Here is an 18,572-nt window from a genome sequence, read left to right as displayed (position 1 = left end):
AGGACAGTCTGAATACACATTATGCATAACACAGTAGCTGAACTCTTCTCTGAACTGTGGATTATAAAATGAGGGGCGTGGGGTGGGGGGAGAGAGAGACTGCTGTTTGGTATTAGTGATCAAGGATTTAATCACTAATTACTCCTTTGATTTAATGGGAAAGCCCCTTGTCCCTTGATGTTAAGTGATGATATGCATTAAGGATGAAAGCTCAGAAATATGCAGTGGGATTGTTTAGAGGTTCAGGATGTGTGGCTTTTAGAGAATGATGAAGTCAAAGTAGCTTCTTATCTTGCCTGGTCTTAAGACTTTACACCAGAAGTCAGGATTTCTCAGTGCAAATCAGGTTGCTGGCAATGATGGGTGATAGTAGGACATCCAGGGCCACGTAGTGAATAAAAAAGTAAAAATGTGGTCTAGTTCAGTGGTTTGGTGGATTGCACAATACATTGTCTTGTGGGAGCACTGGGTTCAGGAAGGGATGTGGGTGCTCTCCTACCTCCGGCTAGCTAGGATTTATGAGCATTATAAAAGCAATGTACTAGCCTCCCTTGAGGAGCTGGGGTGCATCTTGCTTTGAGCTTTCACATTCAGTAGTGGCTGATTATTCAGACTCAGAAGGCCCCAGGGTGAGTGCAGAGTTCACAGCTGCTGCTTTGTGAGTCTGGGATTGAATGAAAGGAGAAAATCAGTTCACAATTAAGGAGTGAAATATGCCATTAAAATCTCCACTCCTATACCTAGCTGCTACCTCAGGGAGGTGAAAGCACCATGGCATGAAAGGAAGAAGAGGAGGAAAAAGAGGTGAGGGCAGATGAGAGAGAGGAGGAGAAGTGAAATAGAAAGAAGAAGAAATAGATTGACATACACAAAAAAAACCCACCATCAGGTTCCTGACAAAACCTAAAAATATTGTAAAAAGACTTACTTTGAATGCCATTAGAAAATCATAAATGCAAAGGGTAATTTCCACCTTTCTGATCTTTCTGGTATTTATCGTGCCAGTCACTATAGTATCTTTCAACACCTGTAAAATCTCAAAAGTTAACAGTTCTTATCTCTAGATCATCTATAAAACATTTAATATTAAGTTAAAACAAAATGTTACTAAATGTTATTCCCCTAGGCTGAGACCTAGAAATAACTCAAAAATGTGAAAGGTGAAACAAAAACATCTTTAATTTTTCCATGAAAGAAAAGGCAATCTGCACTGCAGGGGAGCTTTAAACTATCTTGATGAGACTCTGCCACTAATAAGGCATCTAATACCAATTTCATCTGACGAAGTGGGTATTCACCCACGAAAGCTCATGATCCAAAACGTCTGTTAGTCTATAAGGTGCCACAGGATTCTCTGCTGCTTTTACAGATTCAGACTAACACGGCTACCCCTTTGATACTTGACACCATACAATTCAGCAGAGGCTTCTTTACATTTAAAACAAATGCAAAACTCTGCCATATCCACCGCTCCCCATTCTTCTTTCATATCTCTGTATCGTTTCATTTCAGAACATTTCTGGCCATCCACTAGTATACAGTGAGAGAGTTTCAAAAAAACCTAATTGTGCTCCTATTGAAGTCAATGAAACCCAATGATTTCTGAGAGAGCAGAGTTAGGCCAGGGCTGAGTGCTTTTAAAAATTGAACCATTAATGTCTAGAAATGTGAGAAAACAGGTTGTATAAAAATGGGACCTTTGGGAAAGAAAAGCACTGTATAAATGTAACATAATTAATTATTCTTACCATTATTCAGAGAGATTTAAGGCCAAAAGGGATCCCCTGCATAGTGCAGGACATATCAATTCACTCAGTAATTCCAGCATCCAGCTTATAACTTGTGGTTCAACTACAGTAATAGTTATTACTTATTTATTTACTATTATACACATTTGAAAAGGCATAACCAGTTAAATGGTCGAGATAAACAAAGTACAACTGGAGTTAATGCTGGCTCTTCCTTTCTGATTAAACATCACCCAAAAGTGGGATCCACTTTCATCTTCATTGTTCTTTTTTCCTCTAATGAGGTTAAAGTTTATGAAAGTGCCAACCTATTTCAGTTGCGAGAAGAGGTGGACCAAAGTCCAGTATGAACTAAAGGCTTGGCCTTCAAATGAGGGTAGGGCCACAGAGCCCAGAAGCCAAGTACATGCATGGGACAAAAAATGAAAAAAACAGGAACATGGGTGAGGATCAGGTGTTTAAAACAAAGGAACCGGATGTGGATGCTGAGCAGACAGCACACCCGGACAGTCCTCACCACTCCGCAAAGAAGTCCAGGGAGTTGGTGGATGCTGCACACAAGAACTCTGCCCAGCTGCATGAGACAATTAGGTAATGGAAGTAGGCATCACAGTTGCTGGTCACCCCTTGATCCAGCTTCCTCCTCCTTGCCTGATGGATAGCCATTTTGGCCAGTGCCAGTAGGAGGTTGACAAAGAATGAATGGTGCCAGAATGTCAGCCCCAGAGATGAAGTCCTCTGTCTATAGAGCAGGTACAACACAAGGAGTAGTAATGGAAGCTCCTGCACACTAACCTGTTGGGATGCCTGGTCCCTGATGTGGAGAGGGTACACCCCAAGAGGTGAGATGGTGGTTCATTCTCCATGCCCATTCAGTCCTAGGGTCCTCACTTAGAACCTGCTTCAGCTCCCACTGAAGTCAGCTATTGATCTGAGATTGCCTGTAAGGGTGCCAGTTGTGATGGTGGTTTATTGTTCGCTCTTATTAGATTGAAACTACCAATTCATTTTAACAAAGGTAATTGTTCACTTCTACTTTGAAGTATCAGAGGGGTAGCCTTGTTAGTCTGGATCTGTAAAAAGCAACAAAGAGTCCTGTGGCACCTTATAGACTAACAGATGTATTGGAGCATAAGACTGACATCTGACGAAGTGGGTATTCACCCACAAAAGCTCATGCTCCAATACATCTGTCAGTCTATAAGGTGCCACAGGACTCTTTGTTGCTTCTACCTTGAAGGCACTGCCCCATGTAGGAGTACCTCCCCACAGGGTGCTCCGAGAGGCATTGTGCCTTCCAGAGCTGTGCTGAGTGTAGGAACTGTAATACCCTTTAAGGATGCAATATATGATTGGCCAGTGCGGGGGAGTGGGGCCAGGTCATAGCCTCTTACTCTTTGGAGAGGCTAGTGCCACTGTGCACACTAGCACTGTGCAATCTTTGTGCTCAGGAAGAGCAAAATCAACAATTGTGACAGGCTCTCTTCTCCATTGCAGGGCTGAGCACACTTTGGTCCTTTGAATGGATTTCAACCAACACCATAGTAAAAATGCTTTGTAGCTTATTTACCAAGTTTCTTGAGCTATTCTGTATCCCAGGTCCTTCTTACTTAACTTGACCATTCAAATAGATGAGCCTTTGCCAATATGACTTTTTCAATATTATATTTATATTATCCCATCTTTCTAAGGCTGAACTCAGAGGCATAGATTTTAAAGCTTTAATTTTTACCAATGTTAGCTACAATCACAATGAAAAGAGTTATGTGTAATGTTACTAAAACTACAACCTTCGTCCACGCCCTCTGCTGTGTAAAGCACATGTTTTATCCACTAGGCTGCAAAGTCCTTGGTGACTATGAATGGGAATTTTCAAATGTTACATTAGCTATAAGAGTGCTTCCTTACTATCCCTTGAATGAAATACAAACTTACTGGACATTATAAGGGAAAAAAATTAGAAAAATGTAGTGCCAGGGCTACAGAGTAACCAGGCAATGTTTTCTGTAATTGACAGAAAGATGTCAGACGTACTTTACTATGTGCTTCACTTCAGTTGAAAAGTAAAGGACATTTCCCTACCTTTTGTCTGTATATTTTGCCATGAGCAGTGCACTGACTAAAATCTTTTCATTGTATGTGACATTAGTGATTAATCATGTACAAAATCACACTGGGTTAAATTCACCGTGCAGCACATAAAGCAGAGGAAACAATCTTTGTGCAGTGAACTCAGTAGTAATTCTGCTCCCAAACTGCAGAGAGGACCTGGGGCTCCAGTGCATCTCCTCCCTGGCTGTTTGTTCCAGTTTATAGGATGATATAGTGACCAAAACTGCACAAGGGGTCTCATCGTTGGATCCACATAAACTACTAGGACTGGATACATTTTATCCCCCTGCATGATCATGCTATCTTCTCCTTCCTGCCTCTACACTGTCCTTAAGTGGCAAGAGGGCTTGTGTAGACCCTCTGCAAATGGGTGAATTTAACTCCAAAATATAAGATATGTCTACACTGCATCTTCCAGCCCATGTAGACAGACTCATGCTAACGGGGCTCATGCTGGCGGTCTAACCATAACTGTGTGGACATTGTGGCACCGGTGTAGGCTCAGGCTAGCAACTCAAGCTCCAGCCCAGCCCTGCCCCTTCAGTCCAAGTTCAAGTGGCTAGCCTGAGTTGCTGTCGACAGTGGTGAAACATCCATATGGGCGGTCCTGTAACGCATTATTTGTTGATTTTCAAGACCCACCTACTCCCTTGTAATACTCTGTTACACGGAATCAAACATGCAAAATTTAGAACCCACCCACCATCTAATGCGTTGTGTAATATATGGACAGCCCTTTACAGCGTAGAGCACTCGTGTGAGTCTTACTAGCACGTCTGACTACTAAGACTGGGAGGCTTGTTCCTAGCTGCAGTGTAGACACCCTGAGAGGCCTCAGTCCTCAGCTGTACCAAGTTCATGCGGGATAGGGTGAGGCAGAGGTGGCTCTAGCTTGCTTCAACTTGTAATGAAGAACTCTTTTGCTTGGAACGGTTTACACATACTTTTGCTGAAGGCAAGAGGAAAAGAAATTGTGATTCAACTCAGAGCCTTTCATTTAAGAAATGACTTTTCAGTTTCAGTGAATTTTAATTCTTTCCCACAGATAACAAACTTTAACATTCAAGTCAGTGTCAAATTACACTTGGCATGATTTCTGTCCTTGATGTGTGCCATTAAAGGTCATCACTGTGCTGCAACACATCAGGTAACATGACATTTTCATAGATCCGACTCTCTTTTGTGTGTGTTCTGGTGTTTATAGGAGAAGCCCAGATGTACAAGCAAAGGAAGAGTTATGGAAACATATTCAGTAAGTATTGTTACTTTGAAACTTTTTGTTCCTTTATATAAATTATAAAACCAATGTGTGGGTAAAACATTTTGCTAGAATGAAATTAGCCTTTAGGAATGTTCAGCGTTTGGATGTAATACACAGTAAGACAGGACATGGCTGGAACTAGTGACACTTGGAGGTACAGTATAGGGTGTCTCTATTTAGGAAGGACAGCCATTGGGCCAGATGCACTATCGCTCTGCACCTTATTTAGTCAGTTATGTCATGCAGTGTGGATGTAAAACACTACCATTCTGATTTGGTAATGGCTATATCCACTCTGTTCAGGGCAGAGAAGAATCAAGCCCTTTTAGAAAACTTTATAATTTTTTTCTTTCTGTCCATCTATGATGTCTGTCTATTGTCTAGTACATTAAAGGTGTGTTCCTATCTGGACTCCAAAATGTTCTTATTTTTACTATTTATTTTTCAGTACAGCACCAGTTAGGATCAGGGCCCCTCTTCTACTCATTGTGGGCATATATGAAGATACGGTGCCTGTGCCACAGATCATAGAGTCTGAAAAGACTAGAACAGATAGAGGGTGGGGAAATAGGGTACAACACACAGGGGAAGTGATCAAGATTTTAGGCACACTTCTAAATAGCCTTCCTATGTTGACATCTAGATAGCTTTAATGTTGAACACAGCTGGTTCCAGAAAATCTTTGTGATCTAATAAAATGAAGGAATAAATTGTTATGGATTTGGTAGCTTCTGGAATTTAATCTTCCTTGCATAATCTTTTCCAGGAAGGAACTTGTGGATCCATCTGGGCTGTCGGAGGAGCAGCTGAAAGAGATTCCATACACCAAAATAGAGTGAGTTTATTCATTATGAAATATGGATTTTTTTCTGTATGTGTGCTTAATAGCCTAATATCCCTTTCAGCCGAGGCTGTCACTGTGGAATAGCTTCTCTGAGACTAGAATGGCCTCCCAATAACCTCTGATCTTTTGAACTCCTTAGAAAATGTTGATCCAGAACGGAGTAGGTCAAATAGGGAAGGTAGAGACACTTGAATCATTTTTAAACCAGGTACTTTCCCTTTACCTAAATGCTAAAAAATTCAACATCCTCTCTTACTCTGCCATCTGTCAGCATTTGTTCTTCACATCACACTCACAAAGACTTTGGGAAAATTTATTTTCAAAACTTTTCATTTTTTTTTAAATTTACCTTTCTATTCAGGTTTTTTAAAGTCACTGCTTGACCTATGTGACCCCTCTTCTCCTGCTTATCATGGGCAGCTGCCAATGCATAGCAGGTCCCTTCAGAGCAGACATCCGTTTCACTCTGACAACTGGCCATCTGGGAGGCTGTGTAGTGGTGTGGGCAACTGCTTCTGACAGGAGTGAAATCCCAGTTTGCTTTTGTCATAAACAGAGAGTTAAGGGTTAATGTTTCCTTTACCTGTAAGGCGTTAACAAACCATAAACCTGGAACACCTGACCAGAGGACCAATCAGGAGACAAGATACTTTCAAATCTCGGTGGAAGGAAGTCTTTGTTTGTGTGTTCTTTTCTTTGTCTGTTGTTCTCTCTGGGTTCTGAGAGTGACCACACATACCTACAGGCTCTCTAATCTTCTGTTCAAATTTAGTAAGTACAAAGGTAGAAAGGCGGTTTAGTCTTTTTGATTGTTTTCTTTATTTGCAAATGTGTATCTGGCTGATAGAAATTTAATGTGTATTTGGCTGGAAGTATTTTAAATTGTATTTCTGCTGGGGGAGGCTTCTCTCTAGAGTCTATAAGCTGAAAGACCCTGTAATATTCCATCTTGAATTTACAGTGATTATCTTTACTCTTTCTTTCTTTTATTAAAAGTTTTCTTTTTTAAAGACCTGATTGATTTTTTCCCCTTGTTAAGGCTCAAAGAAACTGAGTCTGTACTCACCAGGGAATTGGTGGGAGAAGGGAGAGAGAGAAGGGCGGGGAGGGTAAATTTCCTCTTTGTTTTAGATTCAAGGAGCTTGAATCTGTATTGCCTCTGGGTGAGGGGGAAAGGGGAGGGGGGAAGGGACATTCCTCCCTGTTTTAAGGTTCAAGGAGTTTGAATCACAGTGATCTTCCAGGGTAACCCAGGGAGGGAAAGCCTAGGAGAGGCACCAGTGAGGGAAAAGGTTTACTTTCCTTGTGTTAAGATCCAGGGAGTCTGGGTCTTGGGGGTCCCCAGGGAAGGTTTTGGGGGGACCAGAGTGTATCAGGCACTCCAAGTCCTGATTGGTGGCAGCTATCAGATCTAAGCTGGTAATTAAGCTTAGAGGAATTCATGTTGGTACCCCATTTTTTTGGACTCTAAGTTTCAGATTGGGGAATTATGCCATTACAGCTTTACAATGTGCTTCTGCTGCCCCCTTGAGCAAAAAACACGGTGATGGTAAAATTCCACAGAATGGATTTTTTTTTGTTTCCATTTTTTTATTCAACAATGTCATTCTCTAACATACACACGACAGTATCATTTAGAATGAACTGTGCAACTTTAAATGTAAAGTTTGAAGTACAAACACATAATGGAAGGGCCAGTCCAGAGGGCCCCCTCACGCTGTGGCTAGGATTTCAAGAACAGGAAGCAGCAGAGAATCCTGTGGCACCTAATAGACTAACAGTCTATAAGGTGCCACAGGATTCTCTGCTGCTTTTACAGATCCAGACTAACACGGCTACCCCTCTGATACTTAAGAACAGGAAGATTCAGGGAAATAAAATAGCATTGTCTGAAACCGGTAAACATCACCTATAAAGGGCCCCTATATCATACTTCAGTGCTAGGTTACCAGAATAGACTGTGTTTTATGTTACCTAGAAATTAAATAAAAGAGAGGGTGGGCATCGGGAAATGCCTCAGCACTTGGAGCAGAAAGGTTAATAATTTAGGACGACCACCTGGTCTGTGTTAAGGGCTGTTTCCTAATTTGCAGCTCAATTGTGCCTTGTTGGCACATGCCAGTACTAGAAGTGATGCAGAGCTTCCCTGACCACTCGCACCCACACCTGCTGGGAACGGTTCTGCCTGTAAGAGGACCATTCTGCAATTCCCTCCCTCTTCTTCTCCTGCCCCCCCCCACCTCCCCAAAACATTTTCAAGATACACTTGGAGACTTAAAAAGCAATATTTTCCCAATTGCATTTTAAGGGAATGCAATCTAGTTAGACAGGCTGGGTAAGGTATTACCTTTTATTGGACCAGCTGTTGGTGGAAGAGACGAGCTTTTGAGAGACACAGAGCTCTTCTTCAGGTCAGCTTTGTGTGGCTCAAAAGCTTGTTTTTTCCACTAGCAGAAGTTGGTCCAATAAAAATATTACCTCACCTACCTGGTCTCTCTCCTATCCTGCGATCAAACACAGCAAACACTAATTTGGTTTGTTATACTTGTTCCTTTGTGTTACTTCAGTAGACAGATTTCTTACCTATTTTATAGTAGTGACTTTATTAACTAAGCTCCATCACACTCCAGTCCCAGGCTGAAGTTTTGTGGTCACCTAAATGGATTTTGTTTCTATCTTTATGTCACAGTGAATGAATAGGCCTGCACAGAAAAATTGTGTTCGTTTCTGAAGTCAGAAAAAATCATGAGAAAATATATTTACCTTTTTGGTGCTGGCAGATCTGGTGTTCCTGTGACATTTTGCACTAATGTGAGTAGCAGTCACCAAAAAGACACAGCACTGAGCCAAATCCTATCCCCTGTGCAAGGCCTCAGTAATGCTCCTGCTTCATCAGGGGTCTCGGAAAGGGCCAGTCCTTTGAATTCAGTAAGCACAGGAAGCCGTATGTTATTCTTAATACGAAAAGGGAGGATTTTACAATTCAAAATTATATTTCCTTTTCCGGCACAAAGTCTCAGCTGTATTAATTTGCTACTATGAATTTTTGTTTCTCATTTAGGACTCAAGGTGACCCAATCCGCATTAGACATTCACATTCCCCCCGAAGCTACCGGCAGTACCGGCGGTCCCAGTGTTCTGATGGCGAGAGATCTGTTGTGTCTGAAGTGAAGTATGTGGAATGTGATGGTTTTAATATGACGCAGATGTTCCCCTGAGCTCACAGATAAATTAGCAATAGCATATATGTGACTGTTGTGTTGACATAGTGCTGAGGCATTCCTGTAAGAGCTAAGGAGTTCAGTGAAGCAGAAAACATTTATAACCTCTGGACCTTGGATGCTTGCTTTGCTTGATGGCAACCTGTTCAGAAGGAAGGGCAATCTGCTGCAGGAACCAAAATGAATACACCGAGCTCCTCAGCAGCAGTTGTGAAGATGCGTCAGGGAGAAGGGAAGAGTTCCCCTGTGCAAGGCCTCAGTAATGATCCTGCTTCATCAGGGGTCTCCGAAAGCACATCTGTGTAGCCACAGATCTACTAGCTGTAACCTCCCCGCACCTCCCTGTCATGCAGGGAGCCACTACAGAGCACAGCCCAGAAGCGTGCAAAGGAAGTCTGCTTGTGTGGCCTTTCTCTGGTGAGGACCTGCATGTAGCGCAGCACCATGCCAGTTCCCCTGGTGATGAGACTTTCTATGGCCCTTTAGCAGACCACAGAATTTGCCCTTAATGTTTAAAAAATACAGGAGAAAAAGCAACATGTTTTCTCCTTTTGATCTGTAATTGTTTGTCTTAGAATGAAAGTGTTAAGGACCAGCTTTGTTATTACCCTATGGGGGAAAATGCAAGTGGGTTGTTAAGCTGCAAGCTTGTTCAGTGAATTCTTTTTTCTTTCACAATAGTCATTAAACTAGTATAATCTCAATTTTTTCCCCCCAGTGCAAAAACAGACCTTGTGCCTCCATTGCCTGTGACTCGTTCCTCAGATGCTCAGGGTCCCAGCATTCCAGCTTCACAACAGGTTGGTAATTGTGCAGCTTCTTTACCAAATGTCTGGCTGGTGGGTCTTGCTGCATGCTCAGGGTCTAACTGATTGCCATATTTGGGGTTGGGAAGGAACTTTTCCCCAGGGCAGATTGGCAGAGACCCTGGGGTTTGTTTGTTCCTCTGCAGCACAGGGAATAGATCACTTGCAGGTTTAAACTAGTGTAAATGGTGAATTCTCTGTAACTTGAAGTCTTTAAACCATGATTTGAGGACTTCAGTAACTCAGCCAGAGGTTATGGTTCTATTACCAGAGTGGATGGGTGAGATTCTGTGGCCTGCATTGTGCAGGAGGTCAGACTAGATGATCATGACAGTCTCTTCTGATCTTAAAGTCTATGAGCTTAGAGTGTCCTCCTGGTGGAATTATCTATGAGTAATATTTAATGGGGAAAATACATCTAACATTTGATCTTTTGCTTTCAACTTGTAATAGAGCAAACAGACTTGGCAGGAAGCTTTACATTATGTAGAAGTAACTGCTTAAAGACAAACTTCATTTTTATAATGGAGATACATTGAATTTCATAATGTACCATACTGCAGTTACCTGCTTTCTGTTATTTGGAAGACATTTCCTCTTTTTGGAGCCTGTTCCTCCCTCAATACAAGGTAGATCAACTAGGGCAATTCCTATAAATAAGCAAATGTGCCCAGGCGCCCAAGGAGATAATCAACTTTTGAACTAACATTTTCTCTCCACTCCGCAGTGCCTTGCTGCTGTCCCAGATCTGTAACTCTTATTTTCTAACAGCTGAGAAGAGAGCTATCGTCTTTCAGCTGACAGGCATTTGAGAGGTCTGGTGGACTCAGAAGGGAAAAACCTAGGTGGTAGTAGTTATAAAGATAGGTTGTCATAAAATGAGACTGGACAGATATCAGCTGTGATACAGTGGCAGTAAACTTTAGGCACAAGAAGCAGGTGATGTCCGCAAAAAATCTAGAATTTTATTATAAAAACATAATGTTAAAAGAAAACCAAAGGTCATATTTAATTCATGCACATAAGGGAAAATATCACACAGGATTCTACCTAGATTCCTAGTCCTTAAAAAGTTGGAACTTCTTCCCCTGGGATTTCCACTGAACTCACTAGTGTGGGTTCACCTTTGTAGGCTACAAAAAAGATGTGTTTCTTACATTGAGGTAGGTAACTCAATGTAAAATCCTCATGGAGAGAAGGCACTGTGGTTTTTACCTCTCTGTAGCTAGTCAAGATCAACCTTATATTCCACCCATCTGAATTTGACTTTGATTACCTAAGCTACAGTGAGGTAAAAACTACAGTGCCTTCTCTCCACTAGGATTTTAAATGGACATCATAGCTCAAAAGGAACCTTTCCCAGCATGCTCTTCTGATAGCTAGCCCTTTAAATCTGGCAGAGATTAACAGGTGCAGTCCTAACGTGGCCATTTTGACTCTGCTACACCTCTCTCCCTTTTAGCCAGTAAGTATTCTTAGCTCCTATTGTTTTCCCTATTATACCTGAGAAGGTGGCACATCCTCACCTCACTAGTTGCCCTCTTCCCAGAATGAAGAATTGCAGCACCTTTTATTAGCCACTCAGCTCTTCTTGTGAGCCACAACACTCTATATGAAGACAGTAGTTGCTTTCAGAGGAAGGTCTGTATGTGATGGTTGTGAGGTAAACATCTTAAATACACTCTAAAAGGTTAAAATTATTTTAACTTCCTGAATGTCCAGAACAAACTCTTACCACAGGAAGAACTTGTGGGGTTTTCTTTCTTTCTGTTTTCCCTCATGTGAAAGTGAATTGGCAGACTTGGGGCAGTGATGATTGTGGTCCTCTCCCAAGCTGCACACGAAAGTACTAAAGCTTCCCTGCCAATGTGCCCCAACCCAGTTCGTTGATGACAGCACCCTCAGGACCCCAAAGATGACAATTTATATGGTAACAGGTGAGACTGAGGCACAGTCTGTCCTACCAGATCAGTGTTGTTTTTCTTCTTGATTTCAATTTCAAAATGCTGGTACTTCTAAAAGTCATTTCACTAAGTGTCTCGCTGCAAAGTACAGTTTGCTTTGATGGTGTTGGTTGTATCAGTATTACTCTGAACATGTGATCACTATGAGAGGAAGTGTGGCCTAATGGTTAAAATGCCAGAGTAAAACCAGTTGTAGTTTCTTTTCTCTGCCAAAGACTTGTTATGTGACATGGAGTATAACTTTTAGCCTGTTTCCCCATCTAAAATGGGGCTAATTACCTTCTTTACCGGATGTATTGAGGTTTATTTCATGATTTTTTTTGTAAAGCATTCTGAGATCTGAGATCTTGCTGAAGAAATGGAAGGTTCTTTTGTGTGTCACGTTATCCCAGTTTCCTTTCAGAGTGGCAGCTGATGTCCAAAAAAGCATCTAGATTTTTATTTATGAAAATCTAATGTTAAAGGAATACCAAAGTGCATCATTAATTAATGTGGAGAAGGGAAAAATATCAGGTGGGTTTCTACCTACATCTGGGTCCTTAGAAAAGTAGGAGCCACTTCCTCTGTGATTGCCACTAACAGCCACTGTCTGTACCAACATCAGTTTGTTGGGAGTTTTTTTCAGCAATGCTACAGGAATCAAAGGCGAGCTCTGCTACTCTGATAGCATATATTGGAAAATGGGATGCACTCATGCAGGTGTAGTTGGCTTGATTATTTAGTGGATTACTAAGCCTTTTGCTTCCCTGGCAAACCATTTGTTACCGGACTTTGTTTCAGTTTTGTGTGTCTTATGGTGCTTTTGTTGCTGATGGCAGAAGTGAAGAAGGCGTGTCTGCCCCAGCATGTTCAGTGAACAGTAACAGTGTTTTTTACTTTTAACTTTTTAGAACTTAATTTATCTTTCTTGCTAAAAATGTCTGTCTTCACCATCAAATGGATGGAGTCATTTATGGAAATGAAATTATTAGGAAGCTAAGTCAGAGCACGTTGAAATGCAATACTCAAAACTTTCCCCCAAGATTCTGAAAGTCATGCTAAATGAGAAGAGCAGCTCTTCACACTAATTAATGTCTCTCTTCTGTATGGCAATTCATACGATCTTAGAGGATCACACTATATCCATTCCAGTATTATAATATGGAATACAGATGTTACAAGTGAGATTAATGCATGCAGCAGTTTACAAGCATTCACAGATCCAAACACTAAAAGCCAAACAGATTCCAGCTATGTGTCTGTTCAGTTGAGACATGGGGACCTTGGCACGAGCTGGCACCTGGCTTGCTAGCATCACAGTGGGGTTTGTGGTTTTGACATCTCAGTCTGGCTAAACAATCTTTAAAAGATGGATTTTTTCTTAATAAGAATTAAGAACAGTTCGGCAATAAGTATGAATTGTTCACAGGGTAAATATTAACTTGGCATGACTGAGTCCTTAAGGAATAATGAGAATTTCACTGATTTATTTTTTGCATACTCAGGAATTCAGTATGTTGTCTTGTTTACCTTCTGTTTGGTTTGAATCTGTTGTCTGGAAGGAGTTAGCAGCACTGGGGTATCCCACATCAGCTAAACAGGCACTGTCAGGTCATTAATGCCTAATGAATGCATGTTTTTAATAACTGGCCAAATACCAAATAATTTAGTCTTGGTATTTGCTGGCTATAGAATATCATCCAAAGCCCAATATTTGGTGGTGATGGGGTACTTCAACTATCCAAATATATGTTGAGAAAATAACACCGCGGGGCACAGACTATCCAATAAGTTCCTGGACTGCATTGCAGACAACATTTTATTTCAGAAGGTTGAAAAAGCTACTGGGGGAAAGCTGTTCTGGACTTGATTTTAACAAATAGGGAGGAACTCGCTGAGAATTTGAAGGTGGAAGGAAGCTTGGGTGAAAGTGATCATGAAATCAGAGAGTTTGCAATTCTAAGGAAGGGTAGAAGGGAGTACAGCAAAATAGAGACAATGGATTTCAGGAAGGCGGATTTTGGTAAGCTCACAGAACTGATAGGTAAGGTCCCATGGGAGTCAAGACTGAGGGGAAAAACAACTGAGGAGAGTTGGCAGTTTTTCAAAGGGACACTATTAAGGGCCCAAAAGCAAGCTATTCCGATGGGTAAGAAAGATAGAAAATGTGGCAAAAGACCACCTTGGCTTAACCACGAGATCTTGCATGACCTACAAAATAAAAAGGAGTCATATAAAAAATGGAAACTAGGTCAGATTACAAAGGATGAATATAGGCAAATAACACGGGAATGCAGGGGCAAGATTAGAAAGGCAAAGGCACAAAATGAGCTCAAACTAGCTATGGGAATAAAGGGAAACAAGAAGACTTTTTATCAATACATTAGAAGCAAGAGGAAGACCAAGGACAGGGTAGGCCCACTGCTCAGTGAGGAGGGAGAAACAGTAACAGGACACTTGGAAATGGCAGAGATGCTTAATGACTTCTTTGTTTCGGTCTTCACTGAGAAGTCTGAAGGAATGTCTAACAAAGTGAATGCTTATGGGAAGGGGGTAGGTTTAGAAGATAAAATAAAAAAAGAGCAAGTTAAAAATCACTTAGAAAAGTTAGATGCCTGCAAGTCACCAGGGCCTGATGAAATGCATCCTAGAATACTCAAGGAGTTAATAGAGGAGGTATCTGAGCCTCTAGCTATTATCTTTGGAAAGTCATGGGACACGGGAGAGATTCCAGAAGACTGGAAAAGGGCAAATATAGTGCCCATCTATAAAAAGGGAAATAAAAACAACCCAGGAAACTACAGACCAGTTAGTTTAACTTCTGTGCCAGGGAAGATAATGGAGCAAGTAATTAAAGAAATCATCTGCAAACACTTGGAAGGTGGTAAGGTGATAGGGAATAGCCAGCATGGATTTGTAAAGAACAAATCGTGTCAAACCAATCTGATCGCTTTCTTTGATAGGATAACGAGTCTTGTGGATAAGGGAGAAGCGGTGGATGTGGTATACCTAGACTTTAGTAAGGCATTTGATACGGTCTCGCATGATATCCTTATCGATAAACTAGGCAAATACAATTTAGATGGGGCTACTATAAGGTGGGTGCATAACTGGCTGGATAACCGTACTCAGAGAGTAGTTATTAATGGCTCCCAATCCTGCTGGAAAGGTATAACAAGTGGGGTTCCGCAGGGGTCTGTTTTGGGACCGGCTCTGTTCAATATCTTCATCAACGACTTAGATGTTGGCATAGAAAGTACGCTTATTAAGTTTGCGGACGATACCAAACTGGGAGGGATTGCAACTGCTTTGGAGGACAGGGTCAAAATTCAAAATGATCTGGACAAATTGGAGAAATGGTCTGAGGTAAACCGGATGAAGTTCAATAAAGACAAATGCAAAGTGCTCCACTTAGGAAGGAACAATCAGTTTCACACATACAGAATGGGAAGAGACTGTCTAGGAAGGAGTATGGCAGAAAGAGATCTAGGGGTCATAGTGGACCACAAGCTAAATATGAGTCAACAGTGTGATACTGTTGCAAAAAAAGCAAACGTGATTCTGGGATGCATTAACAGGTGTGTTGTAAACAAGACACGAGAAGTCATTCTTCCGCTCTACTCTGCGCTGGTTAGGCCTCAACTGGAGTATTGTGTCCAGTTCTGGGCACCACATTTCAAGAAAGATGTGGAGAAATTGGAGAGGGTCCAGAGAAGAGCAACAAGAATGATTAAAGGTCTTGAGAACATGACCTATGAAGGAAGGCTGAAAGAACTGGGTTTATTTAGTTTGGAAAAGAGAAGACTGAGAGGGGACATGATAGCAGTTTTCAGGTATCTAAAAGGGTGTCATCAGGAGGAGGGAGAAAACTTGTTCACCTTAGCCTCTAATGATAGAACAAGAAGCAATGGGCTTAAACTGCAGCAAGAGAGATTTAGGTTGGACATTAGGAAAAAGTTCCTAACTGTCAGGGTAGTTAAACACTGGAATAAATTGCCTAGGGAGGTTGTGGAATCTCCATCTCTGGAGATATTTAAGAGTAGGTTAGATAAATGTCTATCAGGGATGGTCTAGACAGTATTTGGTCCTGCCATGAGGGCAGGGGACTGGACTCGATGACCTCTCAAGGTCCCTTCCAGTTCTAGAGTCTATGAATTTATGAATCCAAACAATGGCAAGGAACAACAGATAGGGGCGAGGGAAGGGGTCAGGCTAGCAGGAACAAGCACGTAATGGGTGTCTGCAACAGGGAGGGGTGGCAGAAGTACCCTGGCCTGGGCCAATGGAGAGAAAAGGAAATTAGTTTTGGTATGTGATCAGATGCAAATATTCTCTCACAATGCTGGTATAGGTAAGTGAATCAGAGTTGTCACATCCTTAGCCTACATTTCACCTGCAAAGTAAGCAAATACCCATCCCTTTCTGCTAGATGTTGATGGATCGTTTATATCTGATTATTGCCACTATTGTAACAGATCACTCTGTTTTCCTGGAGTCACTGTACAAAGAAACATCATAGCATTTTTGAAAGGGACACTATAAATAATTCAACAAGGTCTATTTTTAATATTTTAATATTTAAGCCCCAGATCCAGCGCTTGGTCCCTGTGCTCTTAAGAAGTTCCACTGACTCCAACAGGACTCTGAGGGGCTCTAGGGTAGCAGATTCCAGTGCAGGATTGAGGCTAAGCCTGTAGCAAAGGAAGAGATGAAAGAAGTAATATTTTAATTTTTCATTATATTTTCAACAGTGTATTTTTAATATGTCTTTGTTCTCTTCAGAGGCGAAATGGGTCCAAAGATAGCCTGATAGAAGAAAAATCTCGGATATTGAGCCTGGATGGAAAACACAGTGCAAAGACAATAAAAACTGTACATGCATCATGCCTCAAGATAGAGACTTGATTGCTATAACGGAGGATGGTGAATGGATTCTGTTCCTTTGAAATTGGGAATTACACAACAGTTCAGATACTCTTTAGCTGGAAAATGTTTCTTTGGCATAAGAAAAGAAGAATAATGTAAACTGGAGTTGTGGTAATTTCCTTAAATTTAAAACTCCAACCTGCTTGCTCTGAAGAGCGATCACTGTTTTCATCACTGGTTACAGTTGCTTACGTGATTGCAAAGAAGTTACTGGTTAGACAGTTGGAAGGGAAAGTCTTACTACAATTCAGCAATTGCCAGATACTGTATTTTCAAAAGAGGAATAGAGGAACTGTCATGACAGATAAGACCTTGGTCTAATTCATTCAGATGCCTGTTTCCAAGAGGCCAAGACTGGATGCTTCAGAGGAAGTGGTAAAACCCTCATCATACACTTGGCCAATTGTGCAATACTATATAATAGTGAGGAAAGGTCTTCCTGACTCCATATGATGATCAGCTTATAGTCTGAAGCATAATAGCGCTTATGTTTATTTTAGCCTAATGCAACTGCAGACATTGTTCTTGTTCATACAAATGTTGAATCCATGTTTAGATAATTGCCACAATCTTATCTTGTGGCATTGAGTGTCATGTAAAAATGGATTTCGTTTTACCAATTTTAAATGCATTGCCTTTTAAATATCCTCTTATTGTATTGTGACGGTACTTGATTAGCCTTCTCTGTACTACTATTTTATACACCCCTACCACATCTCTTAATTCCATAATAAGACTGCCTAGTACACACAGACTCTAAATGCTGGCTGGACAAAATTGTACTATAAACCTTGGAAACACTTCAAAGTGGCTACCTAAGATGGGGTTGGCTAACAGTTGGTTCTTTGGTGCAGGCTTCATTGAGCTAGTCTTTTTAAGCTCTTATATGAAATCCCCCAATAATTCTAATAATTTTTAATGCCCTTCTCTGGACTGTTTCTTCTGCTCACTCATTTCTGATATAAGATGACTAAAACTGAATGCAATATGCAAAGTGAAGACAATATCACTGAATTATCTGGTGGCATCTTTTACTCTATAGTTGCTTTGTAAAACAGTGTAACATCTTACTTGCTTTTTTGTCTGCTGTTGCATGTTAAGCATATTATCTTCAATGAGCTGTTCACACTGATGCCTGGATCTTCTGCTGAGAGGTTATGTCTAATTTAGAACCCATCACTGCTTCTTCTAATTGCTTTACCTTGCACTTGTCAACATTGAATTTCATCTACTATTGTGCTAACCAGTTTCCTGTGTCAGCTAGGCTGTTATGGAGTCAAGCAAAATCTTTCTCAGGCTTATAAGTAATTTTGTACTGAGTATATACTTTCTTGCCCACTAACAGTCTGGCAGAGGTTGACTAACCACATTGTATACTACTTGTTCTACTACTGTTTCTCAGTCTACTCTTCCATACTGATAAGTGGCTATTTAGGCCTACTTTTCTATGCTATTGTTTAAGTCAGTTTTTAATCTCTAACAGGCCTTTACCTCTTATCCTGCACTTACCAAGTTTCCTCAAGCACCTCTTGAGAGGGACTTCATCAGAAGACTTGGGAAAGACTAACTAATTTGTCAAGAGACAAGATGGATGAGGTAATATCTTTTACTGGACTAACTTCTGTTGGTGAAAGAGACAAGCTTTCGAGGTACACAGACTCCCATAGTATGTCCTCTCTATTCACCAAGAGAGTGAGTGGTGCATCATGGG

The 18,572-nt window shown here is 41.1% G+C and overlaps 1 protein-coding gene and 1 long non-coding RNA gene across 4 annotated transcripts in view; one reads left to right on the top strand and one right to left on the bottom strand.

The window, feature by feature from the left end:
- Window positions 1-17,493, top strand: part of EPB41L4A (erythrocyte membrane protein band 4.1 like 4A) — a 217,753-nt gene extending 200,260 nt beyond the window's left edge. For 2 of the 3 annotated variants that reach the window (XM_032768250.2, XM_032768247.2), the window contains 5 exons: window positions 5,065-5,112; window positions 5,888-5,956; window positions 9,027-9,137; window positions 9,905-9,986; window positions 16,718-17,493. In XM_032768250.2, coding sequence (XP_032624141.1) covers window positions 5,065-5,112; window positions 5,888-5,956; window positions 9,027-9,137; window positions 9,905-9,986; window positions 16,718-16,840 — 433 coding nt within the window. In that variant the 3' untranslated portion in view covers window positions 16,841-17,493. Of the gene's footprint in view, window positions 1-5,064; window positions 5,113-5,887; window positions 6,511-8,535; window positions 9,138-9,904; window positions 9,987-16,717 lie in introns of those variants that run through there. The other variant, XR_012656120.1, reaches the window with a different exon arrangement.
- LOC116817828 (uncharacterized) overlaps window positions 3,596-18,572 on the bottom strand; it is a 36,858-nt gene continuing 21,881 nt past the window's right edge. The window contains exon 4 of the long non-coding RNA XR_012656121.1: window positions 3,596-5,927. This is a non-coding gene — a long non-coding RNA (uncharacterized LOC116817828). The remainder of the gene's footprint in view (window positions 5,928-18,572) is intronic.

This window comes from Chelonoidis abingdonii, chromosome 6 (genome assembly GCF_003597395.2).
Source record: "Chelonoidis abingdonii isolate Lonesome George chromosome 6, CheloAbing_2.0, whole genome shotgun sequence".
Taxonomy (NCBI): Eukaryota; Metazoa; Chordata; order Testudines; family Testudinidae; genus Chelonoidis; species Chelonoidis abingdonii.
The sequence above is the reverse complement of the archived record's forward strand: the minus strand, read 5'-3'. Positions and strand labels throughout refer to the sequence as shown.